This window comes from Argiope bruennichi, chromosome 8 (genome assembly GCF_947563725.1).
Source record: "Argiope bruennichi chromosome 8, qqArgBrue1.1, whole genome shotgun sequence".
In the NCBI taxonomy this organism is placed as follows: domain Eukaryota; kingdom Metazoa; phylum Arthropoda; class Arachnida; order Araneae; family Araneidae; genus Argiope; species Argiope bruennichi.
The window spans coordinates 98,702,583-98,729,045 of NC_079158.1; the positions used below are offsets into that span (position 1 = coordinate 98,702,583).

The 26,463-nt window shown below is 30.5% G+C and overlaps 1 protein-coding gene across 3 annotated transcripts in view; it reads right to left on the bottom strand.

The window, feature by feature from the left end:
• The window catches only part of LOC129981598 (protein NDNF-like), a 186,004-nt gene that overhangs the window by 42,030 nt on the left and 117,511 nt on the right, over positions 1–26,463 (bottom strand). For all 3 annotated transcript variants that reach the window (XM_056092506.1, XM_056092504.1, XM_056092505.1), the window contains exon 2: positions 8,157–8,349. In XM_056092506.1, the coding sequence (XP_055948481.1) occupies positions 8,157–8,332 (176 nt within the window). In that variant the 5' untranslated portion in view covers positions 8,333–8,349. The remainder of the gene's footprint in view (positions 1–8,156; positions 8,350–26,463) is intronic.

Here is a 26,463-nt window from a genome sequence, read left to right on the forward strand (position 1 = left end):
CATATAAATAATCATCCAAATATATAACAAGTTTTGGATTTAATTGTCCAAAATGAAGAGGTGCAAATGTATGCACGATTATCGTTACTGTTAGGAAGCTTAACCCAAAATGCGCCAAAATATGTGTAAGGAGAAAATGGAGAGAAATATAGTGAAAATATTGTAATCGTCAAAGAATTCGAATTCGAGATTTGACGAATCTCCAAATTTCAAAACTCTTTGAACACAAAATATACATTTTTGGTACTATGATTGTCTGTCTGAGAACACGATAGGTCAAAAACGCATTGAGTTAGATGAATGAGAATTGGTATATTGACTTTAAAACAAATTTATATATTTCTATCAAATTTTGAACTAAATCCAATCAGAGGAAGTTTAATTGTCTTGTTGTAAGAGTACAAGTGAACTGAAATAATATTTAGTAAACAGATTTAACATTAAAAACGTAAATATCTATTAAATTCATATCAGATCAATCAAAAAAGAGGAAAAATACCAAAATCCTACTTAATTTTAAATTAAATTAAATTTAAATTAAATTTTTTAATCGCATGAATATGCACATTTTAATCCTCCAAAGTATATTTATATCAAATCAATAGATCCAAGTGAGAAGCCAACTCACTTGGATCTACTGTTACTCACTTGGATGTACTGTTAAAGGACCAACAAATTTACATACACATATTTTATCTTATTATTTGTAAAGATTACATATGCATAAAAACTATACTTTAGGATAAAAATGGCATAAATGTGCGAGTATTTTATAATTCCTGAAACAATTCTAAGTGAAATAATTATCTAAAAATGTTTCTGAATTGCAATTCAACTATGCAGTCACAAAAACGAATATTTCATAATTTGTAAAGTTTTCTAATTAAGAATATCATCATTTAAAGTATTTTTTTCACCAAAAAAAAATAGTTGAATTTTTTTGTAATTTTTTAAAAGAAGAAAACGCCATTTTTTAAAATCATTTTTCCTAGGAAATATTTCTATTTATTCATATATTTTTCTTTTTTCTCGTTCTCATTTAAGCAGTTATAATAAGAGGTAGTACACGTTTAAATGGTGAGAATGCGTATGCGTTTATAACGTAGAGTCTATTAGGAAATAGCAAATTTACGATTGGGCAGACTATGCTACTTACTGCCTACGGTAGCTGACTTGAGAGAGGACCACATACAGATCGAATATGAAAATGTTCAATACCTTCATTTAATTAATACGTTCAATACTTTCAATATGTTCATTTAGTTATTACTGCAAATATAAAAAAGTAAGTATCTGCTTAAATATAATTTTGTTCAAACGTGAATACCGCTGAGTCGTGATTAATAATAAACAAATAAATAAAAAACTTACAATTTCACGAAGTTACTAATAAAAATAATTAACTAACCCTAGTTCTTCAATTTGCAGGTTACATAAGATACGATGCCTAAGAGGACTTCAAAATACCTAAATACGCCACTGGTTTTATGCACTTATCAATTACGTAATGCGAATTACGAATTGAATTACAATTATGAATTAAGTTAGTTCTGTAGCTATAACCCTAAGTTAATTCGCTTGTAAGAATTAAAGAATTTCGCGCCGGCGTCCTGGCATAGGGGTAGCGTGTCTGGGTCCGTGATCTGGGTGTCCTAGGTTCGGGCAAGGTTGTTCTTCATCTGTTCTATCTCTGATATGTGTGAATGTGCCCCTGTATAAAAAGGGGTTGTGCAAGCGAATGTAATGAGTCAGTAGCTGAGACGTACTCTTGGACCAAGTTGGCGCTACTAAAATAAGAGACGCTCCCTTGGCTTAAAATTGCTTCGTCACCGATTTTGTCCATGGCAAGTGCCATTATAAACAACAAAAAAGAATTTCGCATGAATCAAGTTTAAATAAGGATTCATTTCTGAAAAATATAATTTCGAAATTTTTTGCTGCAATCATTTCTTTTTTTCATGTTATTAAAAATTGAGGATTTTTTTAATTCGAAATCCTTTATTATCCAATTTGGGAAATTGTAAACACTTCAAAGATTAAAAAATATAGTAAAAAGTTTTTTTTTTTTTTTTTTTTTTTTTATGATTATACAAAAAAAAAAAACCTATAAAAAATAAGTAAATAATTTTGACAGACAAGAACTCTGTGTTTGCTCAGAAAGAAGTAAACACTAACGTTGACACTTGTTTGTAAATAAAACATTAATTTATGTCAGCAAGGCAACAGATGAACCTTATGAAAATTAGTCATGCATCAAGTTTTTTCAGACTTTTTTTTTACTACCCACTTAAGTTCAATGAGAAATATGGTAGAGATATGAATATAAAAGTGGATATAATAAACTATGCTTAGCACTTGCATTAGAAATATGCATTTGATCGTTTTGTGCGATGGCATAGCAAAATGTGCAAATGAAGTTTCAAAGTAAAATAGTGAAGGAATAAAAACTCAGGGTCAAATCGAGGTGATTCTGCGTCCCCCCCCCACCAAAAAAAATGCCAGAACAGTATCTTCATCGTACACGTTACATTCTTTTTAATTGTTCATCCTTTATTATAATATCCAAATAATTTTCTTCATCTTTTATCTCTACCTCTTTTTACATAGATTAGCATTTTTACTACTGCAAAAAAGTTTAATCATGATTATATAAATTTGAAAATTAATTCCGAAATAAATTCCAAAGAATGTTATAAACATAGATGCAAATAAATATATTTATTGCATCTATGTTCATAATATTTTATATGTTTATTACATCTATGTTCATAATATTCCATATATTTATTACATGTATGCGAATTATATACTATATATCTATGTTTATATAATTCTAGAATTGTATTTTATTTCATCCATGTTTATTTGTTCTACTATGAACATAGATGGAAATAAAATACAAATCGCTCGTTTGTTTCTAAAAGGTTTTATATTTATTCCAAAATTTTAAGCAATCACGGAAATATAATAACATAATTCTTTTATTTATTTGGCAGTAGATCATACTGATTTAATATAAACTTCATTAATTCATTTTTGTGCACCTTCCCTGTGCCTGTATTCTTGGAGCATGCAGTCTCGACTCTCTACTTTTACGGCTTGCCATAAACTAAAAGAATAAATGTATAAATGAAAAAACTTTTTCATTAATGTATTAAAAAGAAGAAAAAAAAACTTTTTATTGAAAATCAAGAAATCGAAACAAAGTTTTAAAAGCGCGTGGGACAGATAAATAGGGCTTCAAATTAATTGAAGTTAAAATTAATTGAAGCTTCAAGTTAATCAAGCAATCATGTTGCATTATAATTTTAATACAATGATTGTTCAGTATTTTTCAGCATTTGTTGTGGCATCAGAATTCATTTTTTTTTTTTTTTTTTTTTTTGCTTTATGCGCCAAGTTATTGCAATTTTTGTTTTAATTTCCAAATTTCTCATAAAAATATTTTTCCTTTTTAATGCATCGATTTAAGTATTTTAAAATTATATTTATTATTATTTTCTACTTAGTCTTTAACATCTTTCAAACTGAAAGCTTGCAAATATTATGAATTCTAAAAATTAACTTCTTAATTTAATTTCAAGAAGGTATTTTTAAAATTATATTTTAGGTAAATTAATATTTTATTTGATAGCTTGAGAGATCAACTGTTATCAAAATATTCTATAACAATCGGGAACTACTAATTTTGATTGTACTAGAGCTCGGTACTCTAGGTACAATTCTATGCCATGACGTGAGGGAAAAAATAATTAAAAAAATTCCACCCCTTTTTTACATGAAACATACGAAGTTAAATAAAAGAGTTTAAAAAGAAATGTGTTGAAAACCATCCCAAGAGTTTCCTCTTCAGTCACATTTTGCAACCTTATGCAGACACATTACGAGGTTCTCTTTCAATAAGTCAGTTTAGTTTAATAAATTACCAAATATTTAATTCAATACGCATTTAATATTTATTTTGAATTAATTTTTTAATTTTGTAAAAATGAATATCTTATTATTGATTTATTATGACTTATGTCTGCGAGACATACACATTTGTACATGTCATACATAGTATTATTTAAGCAGGTTACTCGGTTCTTATAAATATACAAATTATAAAATGAATGAAGTAAAAAGATAAGAATATGATAGTTCACATTAGATAAAGTGTTAATAATATCCTAATAATAAATAGAGTTTAAATTTTTTACAAATTCATTTGTAAACTAGACAAATAATATCTCTTTAAATGACCTGCTTGATGTTCCTTCTTAGTCTAGAGGTCTTTGGCAGCTGCCTAGTCTGACATCCGCCCCTCTATCTCCAGCCTTCTAATTTACTTGTACATTGTATTGTATTTTCGTGTCCAAAGGGATGCGTTTGCATTCTGAAACAGTTCTTCTTTCTTTAGACCTATCTCACATAAAACTGACATAAATCAACAATTATAGCGTATATTTCGCTTATTAAAATTAATCATTCTAGCCCGATTTTTTTCCGAATTATTGGATACATACATACGTACAATAAAAAGTATTCCAAACAGAAAGTCAACTAGTTGACAGATTTGGTTCATATTTTGATACAAAATTTCAGTAGTGATCCGAATTAAATTGATCTAAATCATTACGTTCTTCGATTGTCATGATCACATATAAACGAACGGACAAACTTCTAAGAAAAGGTCCAAAATTATAAGGAAATCTGCAAATGTAGTGTTAAGACAATATACGTAATTTTGTTAATAAAGTTTCGTTGATTACGTTTACATACAGATGGATATAATTCTAACCAACGTGAATGTTCTTCACAAAATTTTCTTTTATACACTCTAATAAACTACCCAAAATTATACGGAAATCTACAACTGTAGTATTAAGACTGCATACGTAATTTTGTTAATACAGCTTCATTGATTACGTTTACATACAGATGGATATACTTCTAACCAGCTTGAATATTATTCCCAAAATTTTCTTTTATACACTCTAATAAACTCGCCATATTAGGGAAACTTCACATGGCAATGGCGCACAATTGTTAGGAAACATTAACTTTTGAAAGGATTATGCATTTTTACTATATCTGTCCTGCCATCCTTGGCGAGTTATTTGTAGATCAATCCCTAGAAAGTGTTAATAGTATCCAAAAATCGAATTTTGTCATAGACACGTTTTTTTTCAACCGATTGTAACAAAAATTTGACATAAAAGTCACAAAATCCCATACCAGATTTAATATATTTAAGTGCTTTTGAATTCACAGCGCTTTTGAATTATTGCGTTTGCGCGCTTCTGAAAGTACAGACCGATAGACAGTCAATCGCTGGATGGATTTAGCTAAAACTTTGTTAGGTGTCTATTCCATAGATACTAAAACTGTGTATCGAATTGTGTCCAATTAACTCTTTTCGTTTTGTAGTTAAAGTTTTAACTTATATTCGGACAGCCAGGCAGACGAACTTCTTATGAACAGATATTACTGAAAAATAGATAGAAATCTGCAAATTTGGTATAAAGATCACATACCAACCTTTAACTGTCTAGCTCAAAGCACTTTTGAGTTATATTTGACATGGACAGACAGATATTTTCCAAAAATATGTTTTTTGATCTCAGGGAGATCTGAAACGTGGAGATTGGTCACAATTTCGAGTCACAATGTCACAATTTCGAGTCAAATTTTTGGACAATAACTATACTTTCTCTGTTCTACGTTTGCGAGAAAGTAAAAATGACTTATTTGATCTCAGAGAGATTTAAAAATGTTGAAGATTTATCAAAATCTCGGAATGGAAATTTTTAGACGAATACAGATATGCGAGGAAAAAAATGCATTTCATTTTTCAATTCATTTCCGTAAAACAGATAATACAAAGAAAATTCTTTCAAGAGGAGATCTGACGCCACTGAACCACATAAAATGCTGACTTTGTGGGTGAAAATATAGTGAAGAATAATGGCAGTACTGTCTATTTGTTACAAGAATCGTAGTCTCCGAAAAGTCTACAATTCTACATTGACGGAAACGGATCTCGGTTAACTTTTTTTGTTAGATATTTGCAAGAAATTCACAGTTGTAGCCACTGTTTTAATACTAACCATAACTGACTGATGACGTCAGAGACAGCACCCTCTGAAGCCTTGTGGCTCTATGACTCAATTCAGGTCAGACGACGGCATATACTGCATACTCTTACATCTATCTTAAAATTATTCCAAAATCTTGTAAGTAAATCATTTGTGTATAAGGAAACCTGTAAATAAATAACTGTTGCACTAATTTGAACTTTTTACTGAATCTCTTAACGACCCCACATAGTAGTTCATGGAAATTTTACATAACATCTGACAATGGGAAAGCATTTTCCCACTCTTTCTTAATTTCGCGAGCTTAGTTTAGTTATATTAACGTCCCGTTGTAGAGCAACACTAGGACTTTTTTGGGACGGACCTCGTAATTTTGAACCGTGGTCAGATTACGAGGACGACACCTGAGCTGGCACCCCTCTCTCCACACCAGTGGAATTACAGCAACGGACCCCCTTACACGACGGCTCTTTGGTCTCGAACCTGAAACCCTACGGCTCAAGAATCGAGACCGTACCACCAGGGCCCCTCTTAATTTTGCGAATTCCCCTCTTAATTTTGTTTGTGAGATTAAAACTTATAGGCGAGAATAATTGGAAAAAAAAAGGGCTAAATTTGACAATGAATTAATAAATAAATAAATTTTTGAGCAGAAAAGGTTGAATTATGAGTAAAATAAAGACAATACTATCATCTAGTAAAATCTAATTAAAACCAGCCTGAGTAGTCTCCCCAAAACTTTCTCGCATACTCTTTAATAAACTTGTCATGCCAGAGACCGCCTTAGATGGCATTATCGCACAATAGTTACGAAATATTAACTTTTGGCGTGACTTTAACATTTTTACTCAAACTATCGTGTCATCTTTAGGGAGTTATTTGGCGATATTATGGCATAAGGTTAATTGTATACAAAAATCGAATTTGTGTTTTAGACACATTTTCCTTAACCGATGGAAACAAATATTTGATACAAAACTGAACACACAGCCACAAGATCCCATATCAAATTTGATGTATTTAAGTCATCTTGTTTTTGAGTTATCGCGTTTACTTGTTTCTCAAAGTACAGACTGACATACAGACAAGCCTTTATTTAACTTGACTCAAAACTTGACAGGAGTCTACATTATAGATGTTACATCTGTGTACTGTATTTTATCGATCTAGCTCTCTTCGTTTTGTAATTATCGTGTTAAATTATATTCGAACAGCCGGACAGATGAAGCTCTTCAGAAGGGATTTTACTTAAAATTTGATAGAAATTTGCCAAAGACCGTATACCAAATTTAAACAATCTAGCTCAAAGCAGTTTTGAGTTATCTTTGTCACAGACATTTTCCAGAAATGTGTTTTTCGAACACATGGAGGTCTGAAACGTGAAGATTCGTCAAATTCTCGAATTCGAATTTTTTTTATTTTTTTTTACTATCACTATAGAGAAAGTATAGCATATACGAGAAATATACTCTGCATATACGAGAAAGTAAAAAAGTGGTTACCCATTGTTTCGTTAAATTTCCATAAAACAAAGATATCTCCTACATTTTTTTTTAAATATATAGTGATATGAATTTGAATGATTGATTTCTCATATTAAAATACTGTTTAATATTACACCAGATCTACCAAGAATGGATTTCCAAATTTAGAATTATATGTTGATTATGCTTTAATTTCTTTGTAAATCTGACAAGGAAATCAAAAATTAGCAAAATTATTTTTTATATATAATTATAATTATTTCTATAGAATTAATTGAATTTTCTAACAGTTTTTATCAAAAAAATTTAACATATCGCTGAAATCAATTAATAGAAAAATGAATATGTTTTCTGAAAGATTTTTAATTCAGCTTTAATTTTTAATCTTCCACTGAAATCTTTTTTCTGATTGGATTATATTATTTACGCAGCTGTTAATAGCAATCTAGTAGTTAAATTTTATTAATAACCATTCTTGTGTCCCTGCACTTTGATTGCCAGTTCCTTGTTGCAGTACTGGATTCATAGCAAAATATATTTAAACAAAATAACATGAAACGGTGATCCAGCTGTGTGATATGGAGAATTTTCTTACTTTTGTGGATGATTCTTTCTAAGAATGACATCCACTTCGGTATCCTCTGGAACCATTGTATTGTAATATATCTCATGATTGTATTTGGGATACAAGGATCTATATGATTCTGGCGGCCCTTTGGCGGAAGAGTAACCACAGATCAGGAGAAGTTGGAAAAGAATTGCCAACAGCATGGTCGTTGTCGACGGAACTGAAATAGAAAGAAAATTCATTGCACATGAAATATATATAAAGATACTTCAAATAAATATAAATTTATCAAAATAAAGTATTATTAATTTTATTTAAAATGATTTGCATATTTAGCAAAGCTAATAGTTAAAGATAATTTATGGTGAAAATACATGCGGTCATAAAATAATTTTCTATGCTTGGAAGCATTTGTAGCTAAAATTAATGATTGAAATGAACCAAATTTTATATAAAGATAATGAAAGCCATGGATTGACAAATTTCAAAAAAAAAAAAAAAATCGAGGAAAAAAATTTAATAAAAAAAATAACAACAGTCGCCGTTAGAATATTACTCAGCTCTATCAGAACCAGAAAATTGAATTATGCAAAATTTCATTTAAGTTCGAATGGTAAAAAATGCACATTCAAAAAGGAATGACACGCAGTATGAAACTGACAAAAAATTTCTTTTACTTATCGACCTTAAGCTTACATTTTAATCTTTGTGTAGAAGATATTATATATATATATATATATATATATATGTGTGTGTGTGTGTGTGTGTGTGTGTGTGTGTGTGTAATATTATTTTGTTTGAAGCAGAATGCAGGTTTGATAAGCAGTGAAGAGTCTTTGTATTTTTTAATTTTGTTTTATTCTCTCTCAGGAGGCAGGCATGATTATTTACAAGAAGGCGCAGCGCGACACAAAAGCAGAAGTAAAGAAGAAAGAAGGGCGAACCAAATGATTACTAGTCTTATATAACATGGGATTTCCGGCCACGCGCCAATTCAATACACATGATGATCTTTGACAAGGACACCGAAAGTATCATTTTCACTTGAGACATAGAAATGATTGCGCAGTAATTTTTTACACAGCTTCATACGTGAAATGGTATCAGGAAACAAGAGAGCACTTTAGAATCACCCCGACATAGGTCGAAGTAGGCAAAAATTTAGGAAATTAATTTAGATTAAATTAGATATTAAAATATCATTACATATATATTTATATATATTGCCGAATTCATATCCACATATCTTCCGCAGTATGTGTATGAAATTTGCTTTCATTTGCTTTCATTAATCAGTTTCATCCATCATTATCATTCAGTTGTAAACTAGAATCTCCATATAGGGAGAGTTCTTTATGGTGATCCTCTATCTTACATTCCACTTTTATAATAAAATGTGATTTAATATTTTTTAATAAAAAATCGAATTTAATAGGAAAAAATTATAGTTGGTAAAAGTCTAAATGTTGAAGATTATTATAAAAATGATAGAATTTTTTATTTTTTGAATATCAACAAAATCAACTAAGGAATCTGCGAATTTGTTTCTTTTTCAAGTTCAATTCGTAACGATGATGGCTAACAAAGTTTTAGCGCATCTCTTATCAGGAACTGATTATTTTCTACGACTATAAAAAGAAATCAGTTTAAAATAATATATGTAAAATTAACTTCTTGCAAATAAAAAAAAAACTATTAACTACAAAATAATCAAAATTTTACAATAAAGCTTTTAAAAGAAGAAGCTGAATTTTTCACAAAATTAAAAGTTTTTACTCAATACTATATATAAATATTTTTTCTAATAAATTAAAAAGGATTAAATTTGTAATGCAAAAACACGAAAAGAATAAAGTATACTCGAAATGTAAGAAATATAGAATTAACTCTTATATCTCATAAACATCTAATCAAACATCTTTTGTCTCTAAAAATAAAACTTTAAAAAGTAGAAATTGTTTATTTACATTAAATAAGAAACACATTTATCGAACCTATTTAAATCCATTCGAGTTTAAAAATGAAAAAAAAATATTTAAGTGCTTGTTTTTAAAAGATGAAAGTGAAGATTTATTTGTTAAATTAAAAATTATAAAAGGGTTAAGGATACATCTATTTTTACACTTCTCCAACTATGAAAAAACAACTACTGAAAAAAATTCGCTTCCCAAAAGTGCGATAAGAATACTAAACTACTTGAAGTTTTAAGAAACACTTTTTCTCAGCAAAAGATGGAAACCCCGAAATCTGACAGCCTCACTTTGTTTACCCGTATTAAGTAGATCCTCTTTCGTGGCAGTAACAACGTCCCTAAATCTTACGTTTTGGGTTGACAAGGCTGCATTTTCTCAAGCCAATCCGGAAGCACTGATGAAACCCGCGGAAATTTGTCGCTCTGACATTTACACCCGCCCAAAACAAAAGCAAAGAAATGCACCAGCAGATAAAAATTCTGACTTCACACCATACGCAAGCACAGAAAGTAGAAATATAAAAAAGAAAAAAACGAGCTTTTAAAACACGACCTCTGTGACTTCTGTTATAATTTTACCCCTTCAGATTCTACTTTAAAGTTTTGATTTTGTTTTTCTGCAACGCCAGCCAACTCGTCTGAGGCGAGAGATTTGTTTTTATTCAGTCCGCTCTATTCATTATACATTGGCGATGAATTGCCAGATATGGAACGCCAACTAAGACTCTTTTATGTTTGCTTTATTTTTTTTTTCTGTCAAATCTCTTTGATGAACCGTCCGGCCAGATAAAATATATCGGTAGTGTTTGTAAACGAAAAGTTATCAAACATTGAGGGCATTTCCTAATTGGCTGATGTTTGCTATATGTCTAAAATTAGCTTCCCATTGCTGCTGAGAATTAGCTTTTAATAACATAATATAAAAACACGAATATGCCTGAATATATGCATATATTATTTCATTAGTAGTAAATTATTACTCTGTATTGTATAATTCTAGTTCATCCTGCTGATAGTGTCCAGAAATTTTAAGTATCATAAATAGTATTTTTAATTAGCAGAATATTTATAAATTACTTTTGCTTTGTCAGTAAACATTTCAGATGAATTTATTTCATATTTAGGTTTTGACAATAAATTTTTTTTTCTAAAAAAATTAATATTTTCAGAGATTTTTATTTTTAAACCTATAATGAGACTTCAATTAAATGAAATTAATTTTTAAACTTATCGTTGTAATTTCGCTTTATTTATTTGTTTTTTTAATTCTACGATAATCATTTTTCTTCTTTAATGTGGATTTTAATTTTAATTTGTTGATGTCAAGTTTATTTTATGAATTGGTAGTATAAAAAATGAAAACCTTGAGTTCATATCATAAAATCGTATTTCATCCAATATTCAAGTAAAGCAGTAGATATCTCTAATAATTTTATTTTTTCCCTCATTTCAGTGCCACTGATCAGCAAACATTTTAAATGATTTAATTTCCTGTTAAGATTTTGTTAATGAATTTTTTTTCGAGAAAAAGTTAATATTTTTAAAGATATTTTATTTTTAAGCTCATAGGAAGACTTCAATTAAATGAAATTAATTTTTAAGCTTATCTTTGTAATTTCACATTTTTTTTTTTTTTTTAGTTCTACGATAATTACTTGTCTTTTTTTTTCCCTTAAAGATGTAATTTTATTTTAATTTGTTGATATCAAGTTTACAAATTAATTGTACAAAAATAAAATGAGTACGAGCTTATATCATAAACTTGTATTTCATTCAATAATCAAGTATAGTAGTAGAAATCTATAACATTTTCCTTTTTTCTCTTTACCTGAATATGATTAATTTTCTTTTGAGTTTATGAAATCATTTCAAGGAACTACTTACAAATTAAAAGAAGAAACGAATAAGTGGAATTCAGATTTCCAAATTTGACATTTTTGTACAAAAAAAGGGGGGGATACAGTTTTATTAAAAATGCTGTCCAAAAAAAAGCGTGGCAATAAGTGCTCATATTTTTACAACTGATAAAACTTCAGTAACTCTTTTAAATATGTAAAAATGTTTAATGATTGGTATTTCTATCTACTTAATATCGTTACCATAAGAGAAATCATAAAAAGCCATGTTTCGTGTGAATCAAATTGCTTTTAAATAAAACAATAGGCTTTCCGTAATAATTTTTAACATCAATTTTTATGTTAATGCAAGGTATTGTAAAAATCTGTTGTTTTCGAAACCTTGGGAAAACAAGCTGAAAGCATTCGTGCATGCTATAGTGGAAAAATGTGGAAGACAGAGCAAACCACTCATTTATGCTGATTCATAACTTTAACCTTTGTAGGATACGAAATTACAAAATTAGTTTTTATTTCGAATCGACGAAAGACTATGAAATTTTCATAACAAAAGAGTATCAAAGAGCTAAAATAAAATAACTTTATTTAATTGAAATTATATATTGTAATGTTAGGCAGCGCGATAAGTTTCAAAATATTATAATTTTCATACATTTCCGACCTTTAAATAAAACAACAATATATGTATATATATTGCTGCTTTTATTTCCTGTATAATTCAAAACTTTAAAAAATAAATCCAATTTATCCATCATTGGGCATAAGATAGAAGAGATATGACTATGTAGTGGCAGGATAGATGGATAATGTCGAGCAAAGGACGCATAACATACGAATTCATACTGGAAAGAAAAATTATAAAAAGAATATTTCACCCGATGATAGTGCAAATTATATCGGGACAAGGAAGATTTCCAGAATACTTCTACAGATTCGGAAGGATGCAAGACAACACATGTGTAGGTTGGGAAATAGGCTCTGTCCAGCATCACATAACATAATGTATCGAACTCAAAGAGATCAGAGGAAATTAATATGGATAGTAATTTTAATAAAATATTACAATACTCTGGGAATTTAAACATATTAAAAGAAATGATGGAAAAGATTTCTAGCCTTTCACCAACGGTCTGAAGATTCTTTAAACTTTTGTTGGTAGTTGTTTTCTTATGCAAAAATTTGGATAGTTAATGAGCACAACCGCCAGTCACAATAATTCCTGTTTATACGGTTTAGTTCTGGGGTAATGGGGTAACTGGCTGTAATTTAATAAAAAGGCCGTGAGAGTTAAGCTAGGTGTGGTTATAGGACTTGAGTTGATGTAGGATTGTCATGTGCGCTGAGATCGGATTAACTATTAGAAATTTTCTGGGGGTGGGAAAATAAACTGCATTCCTATTTTGCAGCGAAGTCAGATTTCTATATCAGATATTAATTAGATGTTCCAGTTCCTTTGATGAATCAAATTTTTTGAACTGTTCAGGTTCCTTGATGAATCAAACTTTTTGAACGGTTCAGGTTCCTTGATGAATCAAACTTTTTGAACTGTTCAGGTTCCTTGATGAATCAAACTTTTTGAACTGTTCAGGTTCTTTGATGAATCAAACTGTTTGAACTGTGCAGGTCCTTTGATGAATCAAACTTTTTGAACTGTTCAGGTTCTTTGATGAATCAAACTTTTTGAACTGTTCTGTCCATGAGTTTTTGATTCACGGGTTTTACTCAGTACGCTAATCATTGCAGGATTAGTCCTTAAAGACCAGAACAAAGTACGAAACAAGCAAGAAAAATAAAACAGAAAATAATATTACAGATTCGAGCTCTGTCCAAAAGCACCAAAATTTCTGACTCTTCCAAATTCAGGGACTAGCGCAAGAAGTTGCTGTTTGAAAATAATCTCACGCTAACATGAAATTTTGACATCAAGATTATTTTTTTTTTCACATGAAAATGCGTTTACTATGAAATCCACAATGCATAAAAAAATTGCAGTTCTGGTAATTAATTTATTTTAATAAGTTGAAATGGCAATTAGTAGATTGAAAAATGCGTAACAACTCGGCCATAAAAATAAAATTTGAACTCTCAAACAATTTGTCTTTTGAAGGTTAGAATCGCTCACGCAAATGACCGTGTTCAAAGATATTTGTTAAAGCTGCTCCATTGAATCTATGCATATCGATATTGGTAGCCCACATATGTTTCATTAGCGTTTCCTCCTCAATCAGGATTAGGCAACTCGCTCATCTCATGAATCGGTTCCAGAACTGTGAACTCATTGTGCTTCTACTCACTCTCAAAAACCTCAATCCGAACATAAATCACGTAAGTAGGGCTAGTAAGATTAGGAAGTTAATTTACGATGCTTTAATATCGGAAGGCACATCACAACTCGTTCAGTTACCTCTGATTCTGGAAAGAAGAAGAAGAAAAAACACTGGAAAACAATGAAACAAACCTTCTCCTTGTCCGAATCTCTTTTTTCTTTTTTTTAAGAATGCAAATCCTCAAATCGCGGTTAAAGTCGTGGCGGCAACATTTTCCCTTTGGGGTCAGGGCTAACCCCAAAAAGCCGCCGCAAGAAACAAGATGGGAAAAAAAAAACGTTAGAAAACTCGCGCACTTTATTGTTCCAGTGACGTCACGTTCGCACACCCCTTTCTTCCCTCCCAAAAACGCGGTCAACCCCAGTTGTGACCCGATTCAAGATTTGTACGAATAATATTATGATTGCTTTTACTTCTAGTTTTGATTAATAGTCCAAAATAATGTAATTAGTCGCATTACGCGGTATCAGAAATAGGTTCTGTTTTGTCGTTTTATGTCACAGTGTTGATTTTTTGAAAGGAGGCTTGTTGTGATGACCTGTTGATCAAAGGAGGGGGGAATCGACACGCCCTGGCTGGACAATGGTAATGAATAGCCCTTTATGCTGCCGACGGTGATAAATGGACTCAAAGTGGACCGGTCATTTGCTGAGAATGAGGTATTTTGCCTTATCTCGATAATCTACCTGGATTAATGGGTTTTAAATAAAAGAGATAAAGACTTGTAACTTTGGATTCCGTTTATTCTGTTACCGGTTCATGAAAATTTAAGTTTTTATCAACTCGGCTGATCATTTTGCCTTTCTATTATGCCATTTATCAACTTAAATAAAAGTCCTTTCGACGGCATTTATCAACACATTTATCGTAAAAAGAATGGGGAAAAGAATGGAGTTTTTAGCTTGGAATTGCGCTAATTGTAATATCATAGAATTTACTTCTCCGATCTTTCAAAAATAATTTTCGCTTTTAAATATTCAAATCTATTTATTCGTTGTTTCTTGTTCCAGTTCTTTTAAATTCGAAAAAATAAGTGGAAAAGGAATAGTAATTAAATGAGATTAAAATTCTTTCACAAATAATCTTTTTATCTTGAGTTAAGCTTGACTGATTATCATGTTGATGTTTCGATATAAATAAAAAAACGACCAGTTTATTATTTTTTAAAAATAATAATCTAATAAGAACATCTTTCCCACGAATCTGCGAAAATATAAAAAAAGTATATTGCTGTTTTTAAGATTAAATAATAGCATATATATATATTCTTAAATTATAAGCTTTTTTTGCGCTATCTCTAATTTTAAAATTTACACATACAACTAATGAAATGTTATGCTTTATACATGCGCAGATGTTTAAAAATAATTATCACTATCTGTTTAAATACAGGTTGTCCCAAAAAAATGTATACACATTTTAGCAGCTGATAACTAAGTTATTTCTTCTTTCTTTACGGACTGAACCCATTGAACCGAGTGATGGCAGACAGACTTGAATTTGAAGAAAGGAAATTTATTCTAAAATGCTACTGGAAGTATGAAAATGCAGTAGAAGTGCAAAGACAATATAAGAGGGAACCACCTACACGAGTTACCATCACTCGAATTAGAGATGTTTGAAGCTGATGGAACTGTTCAAGACGTCCATAAACCTGCAACAGTTGTTCAATTGAGGGCACCATTGAACATGAATGTACGAATATCCCAAGGGAATTGTTCCATCATGTGTGCTATTCCATCGTTTCGCGTTGTCAGCAGTGTCTGGAGCAGAACGGACATCAGTTCGAGAACATGCGATAGCAAGACAATAGAATGATATTTGTAGAATCTTTTACATGTTGAAAATTATTTGAATTATAATAAATCCCAAATTTACAATTATTTAAAGTGTGTATACATTTTTTGGGACACCCTGTATTATATTGAAATTGTTAATAAAATTTCATGAGACAAGCAAAGTCCCTACTTTAATCATGGCCCAATTTTTAATTTTAATTATTTTTTTCAACAATTAGAGACGCGCGTATATTTCTACTGGAAAAATACATTAAATGAAAAAATTCTTTATCATGTTTTAAATTATTTGTGTCAATGAATGAATTCTGACTTTATTTACAATCTCATGGTCCTATCAATCATAATTAAAAAAATATATTTGGCCTACTAACATTAAAAATTACTGGGTAATTGTCTCCACGAAACTTCCTCGTGCGTTTTCTAGTAATGGTATTATCACCTTATTAGAATTGGGTAGTAAAGTTGTGGATATTGTGCGAGACCATGAAGTCTTCGAGTTCCCAGATTATCATTTTCAAATATTAGGGTTGTGTACTTCATAATATTATAAAGAAAACCGATAGTCCTGAATTAATGGTCTGGATATGGTTACAAAAGATCGAACTTCGACGTGAATTTAACGTTTTCACCAGATTTAGCCTTCTGTCTCTGGCGATTAACCATTATGAGAAGATCAAATTGTATTTTGGACTTGATTTGTTTTTCCATCCGATTGAAACTAAAATTTTATACAGAATTATAAGATCGTATACCAAATTCCATTTATTTGAGGCATTGCTTTTTTGGGTTATTATGTTTACATGCATATGAAAGTACAGAACGCCTAATTATCAACTTTTCGACAGATTTGGATAGAAAATTTATATGGATCTACATTTAAAATGCTAAAACTTTGTACTAAAAATCATCTATCAGTTCATTGAATTTCGCGGATACCATGTTTATTTCCATTTTGAAAGCCGTTCAGACAAACTCTCAAGGGATTTTGTTCAAAATTACTTGAAAAATTAAAAATTTATTTCGTACAAAATTAGTAGAAATTTACAGATTTGATGTAAAGACCATATACTGAAAATCATTCGTCTAACCCAAATTGTTTTTAGTTCCCATGTTCACAGACAGACAGATATAGCTCTAAAAATATGTTTTTCGGACTAAGAGAAGCCTGAAACTTAAGACATTCTTCAAAATCACAAATTCGAATATGTTGACGATTACAATAATTTCTCTCTGTAAACTTCGTATGTGAAAAAGAAAAGTTTGCTTTCCTGTGACAAAAATGGCGAAATATGAAAGATTTGTTTTCACAACTAAGTTTGATTACATTTAGTAACGAAGCTAGAAGTACCTGTAGCTAGAAGAAAAAATCTTGGCGAGTTTGTAATTTGGATATTCACCTCAATGAAATAGTTAACAGTGCGAGTTGGCGATTTTCATTTTCCAATGACTTTTTCAAAATAAAGGAAAATGTCTCAACCTTAAGTTTATATATATATATATATATATATATATATATATATATATATATATATATATATATAGCTGTCATTCCTAATTAGTTGAACCGATATCCTTACATTTAATACATGTAGTTCTTATATTATTCTAACAATGCTTAATTGTTCTTATTTAACATATTACGCTCCAGGTCAATCATCGACTTTGAGTAGCCTTTCCGACCGGACCGAGTCAGATACCAGTGACTGACAGTATATTTTTAGTCCAAACCTCATCAGTCGCTTATGACTGGCAGTATATTTTTTGTTCCGGAAATATCAGTAATCAGGAACTGATAGCATGGTTTTTGTCAATACTACTTCAATCAACGATGATTTTTATTACACTTTTTAACCAAGCCGCGTTCTTCACCGAGAACTGAGAATATATTTTTTTGTTCAGGTCACACCATTCACTGTTGACTGATGATATACAAATTAAATAATTATATATATAATAATAAATTATAAATAATTTGGGGGTCATCTAAATATTTTTTGCTACCCCCAAATTTTTTTAATGAATATTATTGAACTATACTGGAATTAGAATCGCAGACAACTGATTGATGAGAAAGCACAGCTTTGCTTGCCTCCTTATCTCAAACTTGCACAGATTTAGAGCCATCAATGCATCGATGAAATTGGACATCGAACCGGAACCTTAAACAATTGTTTGACAAAAAAGCACTTTAAAACAATGCAGGGTACAAACTGTCATAAATATATGCAAGAGAACTATCCAGAAGTATGACATTGAGCCCTTATCTCAAACTTCTACAGATCTAGAGCCATCAATGCATCGATGAAATTGGACATCGAACCGGAACCTTAAACAATTGCTTGAGGAAAAAGCACTTTAAAACAATGCAGGATACACATTGTCATAAATATGTGCAAGAAAACGATCCAGAAGTATGACATTGCGTCCTTATCTCAAACTTGCACAGATTTAGAGCCATGAATGCATCGATGAAATTGGACATCGAATCGGAACCTTAAACAATTGTTTGACGAAAAAGCACTTTAAAACAATGCAGGGTACAAATTGTCATAAATATGTGCAAGAAAACTAACCGGAAGTATGACATTGCGTCCTTATCTCAAACTTCTACAGATCTAGAGCCATCAATGTATCAATGAAATTGGACATCGAAGGAAAGGTTGCTTAACCAGAAAAAGCACTAAACATGTTAAGATTTACGAGCATTTTACAAATCTTCGTGTAGATAAAAAGGAACCAAGCCTCGTCTACTGGTTCGCGAAGAATTTTTTATATACCTCATTTAATCTTGATATGGAATAAGAAAAAAAGTTTAAGAGCGATCCTATAAATATTAAGCAGGTACTTGAAGCAATTTGCTAGCATCTATCCGTCATCCACAGGACACGCGGGATTGGTACCAGTCACATGCATCGAGAAAACACTTCACTCTTATGTGATCCATCTTCCACATTCTGTACAAGTTTCTGAAATTCGGGAATGTTTGCATTTTGGTGATTGAACGACAAATAAGAGGCAGGCGTAGGCGAGCTCGGATCGAATGACCATTCATCATCGTTAGCTGGATGGCCGCTAAGTGATTCGCGTTTTTGGTTGACGCAAGAAAATCACGACCGAAAAATTTACATTTCATTACCTTCATTAAATGCTCAAGCCCAGACTCTTAAGAAAATTCGGTAGTTGTCGGGTGTTTAAGACAGACAAAAGGAAGTTTTCCATTAAAGTCGCCCTTCCATTTATCTTACAGGATCAAATTCCAATTTTTTTTTTTAAATTTAATTCCATAACAATCTTTTTTTTTTTTTTTTTTACAAAGAATGAAAGCAAATACTGAATTTCGTAAAACTAAAAAATTAATAATCAGATATTTTAAAAATTAAAATAATTTATTTATGCCATGATCTTAATACTATGATGACAGAATGTTCTGGGAAACACATAAGTTTAGATTCTTCGTCAATAAGACTGATTCACTATTTGGTATACATTTCTCAACTCTTTCCCCATTTGATTCTTGCAAAGAATGAAAACAAATACTGACGTTCTGAAAACTGTAAAATTAATAAAATGATATTTTAAAAACTAAAACAAATCATTCATGTCGTAATCTTAATACAGTCATGACAGAATATTCTGGAAAATACATGAGCTTAGATTGTTCATCAATAAGACAGATTTACTATTTGGTAAACCTTTCACAACTCCTTTTTCAGTTGATTCTTGTAAAGAATGAAAGCAAATACTGAATTTCATAAGACTGTAAAATGAATAATCTATTGTTTTAAAAACTAAAAACATTCTTTAATGTCATAATCTTGATACTGTGATGGCAGAATGTTCTGGAAAACACATGAGCTTAGATTCTTCGATAATGAGATTGATTCTCCATTTGGCAAACATTTCGCAGCTCGTTTTCCATTTGATTTCAACTATAGGATATCCAATGAATAAACTTTTGATATTAAAATTCAAGATTTTTATTTATAGGACACAGATATAGTATCTTTTCTACAGCGAAACTGAGCTTCAATAGACAGAAATGTGTATCCCATAAGACTGTCAATAGTATAAAAACGGGAAGTTGCGTCTTTGACATAACATGACCTTTTCGGTCTTAATCACCATCAGGGTAAAAGATGCTAGAGATATTGTGTTATTTTTTCATCGCTTAGATGTATTTTGGTTTAAAAATATAAATTCACTCGAGTTTTTACTCCATAGCAGTCTCAAATATTGACTCTCGGGGCATTTATAAGTAGTTTATAAGCTCTATATAAAAACAATGGTTTGTTGAACCTTTTTAAAAAGTAATGCAGCAAATAATTCAAATTGCTCTAAAACTTCCTTTGGAGGATTTTTTCTTTGTGATATTGTACCAGTTTTCACTTGCCACTTGTTATATTTGCTAGTTGTTGCGCTTTGTAAATAATAATTCAATAATGGATTAGAAATCTGAAATGGAAAAACATAAGAACAGAATAGAGAGAACATCATATTCGTCAGAAAACGGATGTATTTTTTACAAGAAAATATAAACTCTAGTTTTCCTAATTTTTAAATAGAAATAGCTGCATGCATAGACACGAGAAAAATTTGACGAGTCAGAAAAGTCTTAAAGTTGAATAATAATTCCGATATATTTTGAGTTAAATAATATAAAAACAGACAATTGTCTAGCTCTGCTAAAATAGACACGGCAAATAATTCAAATGTTTCTAAAAATTCGCTTTAACTTATGTTTATTTTAAAATATTGTGCCAACTTTTTATAATAAATGTGGTCTTTGACCGAAACTAATTTAGTTTAAACACACCCTAAAAACAATAATTCAAAAATGGCTGTTAAAATTTTCTTTGGAAAGAAAACATACAAGATGAATGTATGTCTCGGAAAAGGGATACTCTCATTTTTCAAAAACATCCTCCGTGGAACCTCATAAAGTTTAAACTTGTTTGTTTCTCTCAAATTTTCTTTTAACTGAGTCAAATCGTTGAAGGAAATGGCAATTAAGCCTCAAAAAACTTCTGAATGTGTTACAGAAAATTCCTAGAACTGCATGAAAAGATGTGAGAAAAGCATGTTGATGAATATCAAATCATAGTTTGCTAATATGTTTTAACAGAGATGTTTGGAGATAGATCACGTTAGCAAATGAATTGAAAAATATTGCAAGATATGACACAATAATTTAAAAGTGAAGTTGAAATTTTTTTGGGGAGTCAAAAAACTTACAGGAGGAGTGGGTATCTAGAAGAACTCAAAAATATCCTCCGTAAAGCCTCATGAACTTTTCGCTACTCTTTTTTTTTCTTTACCCATGTTAAATAGACAAGGAAAATAGAACTTAATTTCTTCAAAAAAAAAAAAAAAAAAAAAAAAGGCCTTCTAATATATTACAGAGTAATATTGTTAGCACATAAAAAAGAATTCTTAGGCAAATATTAAGTCTGTAAGCTGACTAATATGTTTCTAAAAGCAGATATGTTTGAGCTCAAATGGTTTAAGTACAGCGAATTGAGTAAAAATGATATAGAAAATAATTAAAATGTTCCAAAATATTTGTCAGTAATAACTCCTCCTATAAATATTTTATTTTATAAACATATTTGACTGATCAGTGCGTTGAAATACTGCACCAACTTTTTATAACAAGTAAACTTTTTGACTTTTCGAAAGATTTCTATTTTGATACATCCTAAAAGCAATAATTTAAAAGTGAAGTTGACATTTTTTTTGGGAGTCAAAAAATTTACAAGAGGAATGGGCATCTAGAAATGTTCGAAAATATCCTCCGTAAAACCTCATAAACTTTTCGCTCCTCCTCCTTTTTTCTTTTCTTTTTCTTTTTTTTTTTATCCATGTTAAATCGACGAGGGAAGTGGCACTTAATCTTCAAAAAAAAAAAAAACTTTCGAAAATATTACAGAATATTATTGTTACTACATAAAAAATAGGTTTTAAAAATTTCCTTGATCAATACTAAGCCTTCAAGTTGACTAATATATTTCTAAAAGCAGATATGTTGGAGCGCAGGTGGTTTAAGCACAGCGAATTTAGAAAATAAAATACAGAAAATAATTAAAATGTCCCTAAAAATTTGTTTGACTGATCAGTGCGTTGAAATGCTGCGCCAACTTTTTATAACAAGTGCACTCTTTGACTTGTTATGCTCTGATATTTTTTTTTTTTACCGAAGTTAAATCGACGAGGGAAATGGTACTTAATCTTTAATAATAATAATAATAAAAAATAAGAAAACACGCCTTCCGAATATATTACAGTGTATTATTGTTACTGCATAAAAAAGATCTTAAAAATTCATCGACCGATATTAAGTCTCCAAGTTGATTAATATGTTTCTAAAAACAGATATGTTTCAGCGCTGAGGATTTAAGCATAGCGAATTGTGAAATTATGATACAGAAATATAATTAAATGCTTAAATAATTAAATGCTAAATCCAGAAAGTTTGTTTGACTGATCAGTACATTGAAATATCACGCCAGCTTTTTATAACAATTACACTCTTTGACTTTTGAAAAAATTTCTGCCTTGATACGCTCAAGAAGTAATAATTCAAGAGTTAGTTGGAAATTTTCATTGGACAAAAAAACATACGAGATGAATGTTCTTTTCGAAAAAGGAACGTCCTCATTTTTCAAAAACATTCTCCGTGAAACGCATTTGTACCTCATAAACTCTAAACTTTTCGTTCCTCTGAAGATATTTTTACCGAAGTCAAATCGACGAGGGAAAACGGCACTTAATACACACACACACACACACACACACACACACACAAAAAAAAAAAAAACTTCCGAATGTATTACAGAGTGTTGCAAGGTCTCCCTCTTCTAAAAATAGAGTTGATCCACCCCCTCAACGGAAAGCGTTCTCTCAGCGCAGACGATATCATCGAAGGGGAGGGGTGGTGCACCGCGGAAAAGACAGCTCAGTGATGACGTATTCATTCATGTTTTCGAGCGAAACGTGAGTGAGAAAGAAGGGTTGAGTTCAAATAACTCAGAAGTAGAGAATCATAACGATCAGATAAGAAAAGCATTTCCTATCCCAGAAAAGCAACATTCTTCCAGGAAAAAAATAACACATTCCTCTGGGATTGCAACACGTTGAACATTTTAACAGTTCTCACCTTCATCACCTAATAACTTTTATCTAAAGATATCCAAAGAAATAGTTGAGGAAGCGCCCTGTGCTAAGAATAAATGTCCGCAGGTGTTTTTGCATAACTAACTGCTCCGGTTTGGCAGGCTTCGCCAAAGGTGAATTTATTAAAGAACTTTTATGTTCGGATGACTAATGACATTTAAGATACATGAGGAATTGTTCGTGATGATGCTGTAAGGAAATAATCTGCAGGGTGATACAAAATAACGTCGAAAAATTAAAAAGACATGTCATTTGTAGAGGGGAAAAAATCGTCGAAGAACATAGAGTTGAAAAATGTATCTGAAGCGTTATAGGTCTTTTAAAGCAATATTTAAAACAAGGACATCAAGCCTCAACCAAACCATCAAAAATTATTTAGATCTCTTTTAAGCACATGTCATACACATAGAACTAGATCATATCAAGAGACTAATAAAAAAAAATATTGACGAAAGCACACATACATGTATAGAATTCAAGAAGCATTGATCGGATAACTAATATCATTTAAGATACATAATGAATTGTTCATGATAATGCTGTAAGAAAATACTCTGCGGGGTGATACAAAATAACTTCGCCAAATTAAAAGAGCATGTCGTATGTAGAAGAAAAAAAAAGTCATAAAAAGCATAGAGTTGCAGAAGTGCATCAGGAGCATTATACATCTTTTAAGGCAGTACTTAAAACAAGAACATCAAGCCTCCACCAAACAGTTAAAAACTATTTAAATCTCATTTAGCACATGTCATACACATAGAACAAGAGCATGTCGAGAGATGGTAAAAAATTTATGCACACATTGAAAGCACACATGCATGTATAGTATTCACGTAGCATTGAATAACATGCTATCTCGACATTTCCATGTGCATTTCATGTGCCTCTTTCAGCCTATTTCAGTCTCATGCAATATTCACCACACATAAGATGCATAGTAAACAGTTCGATATACGCGAAATCTTGTATGTTATTATTGAGTAGTTTATTTTTCCCTTGAAAAAGGCTTATTTTGCTAATTTACCATTTATTCAACAAATTCTTTTAGCACCTTTAAACAGTATTTGCGATTTTATTTGATATATATTTTTTGTTGTTATTGGTTTGTCTTTTTATTTAGTTGGTGTTTTTTCTATTCCTATTCATATATTTATAGCAAACGATATTTTACCTAAATCGAATTCAATAATTGTTTACACTGAAGATACTCTAGCTTTATTCTTTAAATAAAAGTAATGCATCAGACGATGATATATACCTACAGTAGTTAATATTCCGCGAGATGATATAGCAAGAATTTTACATCTTTCCTCGTATCTATTCTATTAGTAATAACAAAATCCAGCTGATTTATACAATAACTCTAAGTGCATAAAAGGTAGTACGCACTATGCTAATCAAGTAATACATCCGTCATTTTGCAATACGAATTATCATATTCCGTATACTTTTCTTAATTACAGTCAATCGTCCCCTTAGCACAGAATTAAGCCGAATAACCGGGACTTATTGTGATTGACTGCTATGCTCCTTTACTATCCATCTTTGGCATAAGAGAACAACAGCCAACAACAGTTCAAAGAATCTTCAAACTGTTGATAAAAGGCTAGAAATATTTTCCATCATTTTTTAAAAATTTTCTGGGTATTGTAATATTTTGTTAAAATTATCACGATCGATAATGAGTTTATATTAGATACTGGAGACTCAATTATCATATCTAGGGACAGTGTGAAGATTTTTGTCTTGATCATTTTTAAGAAAATATGGATCGTTTCATGTATGAAAATATTACCCTCAAAGGGTGACTGAAATTATTTTTTGATTATATAGAAAGAGATTGACAGATTGATTATTCGATCAGTCTTTAGGAGAAATATTGGAAGAAAGAACAGATATTTGATGACAGAAATCTCTAACATTGTCTGAATAAGATATGTGTACTTCATTATAGGCATAGGTTTGAAATGTAGAAAATAATCTTTCCACTTGTTTCCCCCAGCGATTATCTAAGAAAAAGAATTTAAATTATGACTGAATGTATGGTCCTTCTTTAATATGATAAGGTTTATAGACTTGCAAGTTATCTGTAAATTGCACCTAGCTTTATACATGATGAAGTGAAATCGTTCGAATACAAAATCGGAAAGATGGTGTAAATTTCAAGGATTGACTTGATTATCAGGGATTGACGTGAAGCATTAATTTATACAATGAAAAATTCGTATCAAGTGGTAAGAAAAAGAGATAAAGCTGCATTGAAAATAATAATATCAAAATAGTAAAAAAATAAAAAAATGAAATAAAAAAAAAGACTTTAAAAGCATTAGTCCGATTATTTTCTAAATACACTTTTTATATCATCGGTAAGATAACAAAAGCATATATCGCCACTATTCCGAAAAGCAGTATCGTTTAATTCCAATAATTTTTTGGGGAAAAAAGCTACTAACTAGCAGCTACTAATTACAGCTAACAGCTATTTGGAAAAAAATAGGTATTATTTTTTTGGAAAAAACAGTTATACCAGAAATTGATGTGACGCACTGACTTGAAGAATGAAAAATTTGTATCAAGCGGTTAAAGAAGAAAGCTAGATTGAAAATAATATCAAAATTGTAAAAATAAATAAATAAGTAAGTAAAATAAATTAAAAAAGAGTTTAAAAGCATTAGCCGATTATTTTGTAGGTACACTTTCTATATCGTCGTCAAGATAATAAATAAACATATCGCCACGAATTCGGAAAGCAATATTGTTTAATTCCAATCATTTTTGGAAAAAACAGCTACTAACTAACAGCTATTTGCAACTATTAACTGCAGCTAATAGCTATTTGAAATAAACAGCTATTAATTTTTGGAAGAAACAGCTGTATTAGGAATTGATGTGAAGCACTGATTTGAAGAATGAAAAATTCGTATCAAGTGGTTAGAGAAGAAAGCCAGATGGAAAATAATATCAAAATTATCAAAATAAATTTAAAGGAGTTTAAAAGCATTGGCCCGATTATTTTCTAGATATATTCTTTATATCGCTGCCACGACAATAAATGAATAATATCGACACGAATCCGAAAAGCAGTATTGTTAAATTCTAATAATTTTTGGAAATAAAAAAGATTTTAAATTCGAATGTTTCAAACATTTTCACATTTCAACAGGTGAAAACTAAAAGTGTGGTAACATACAATTTTCAAAAAGGAGACTT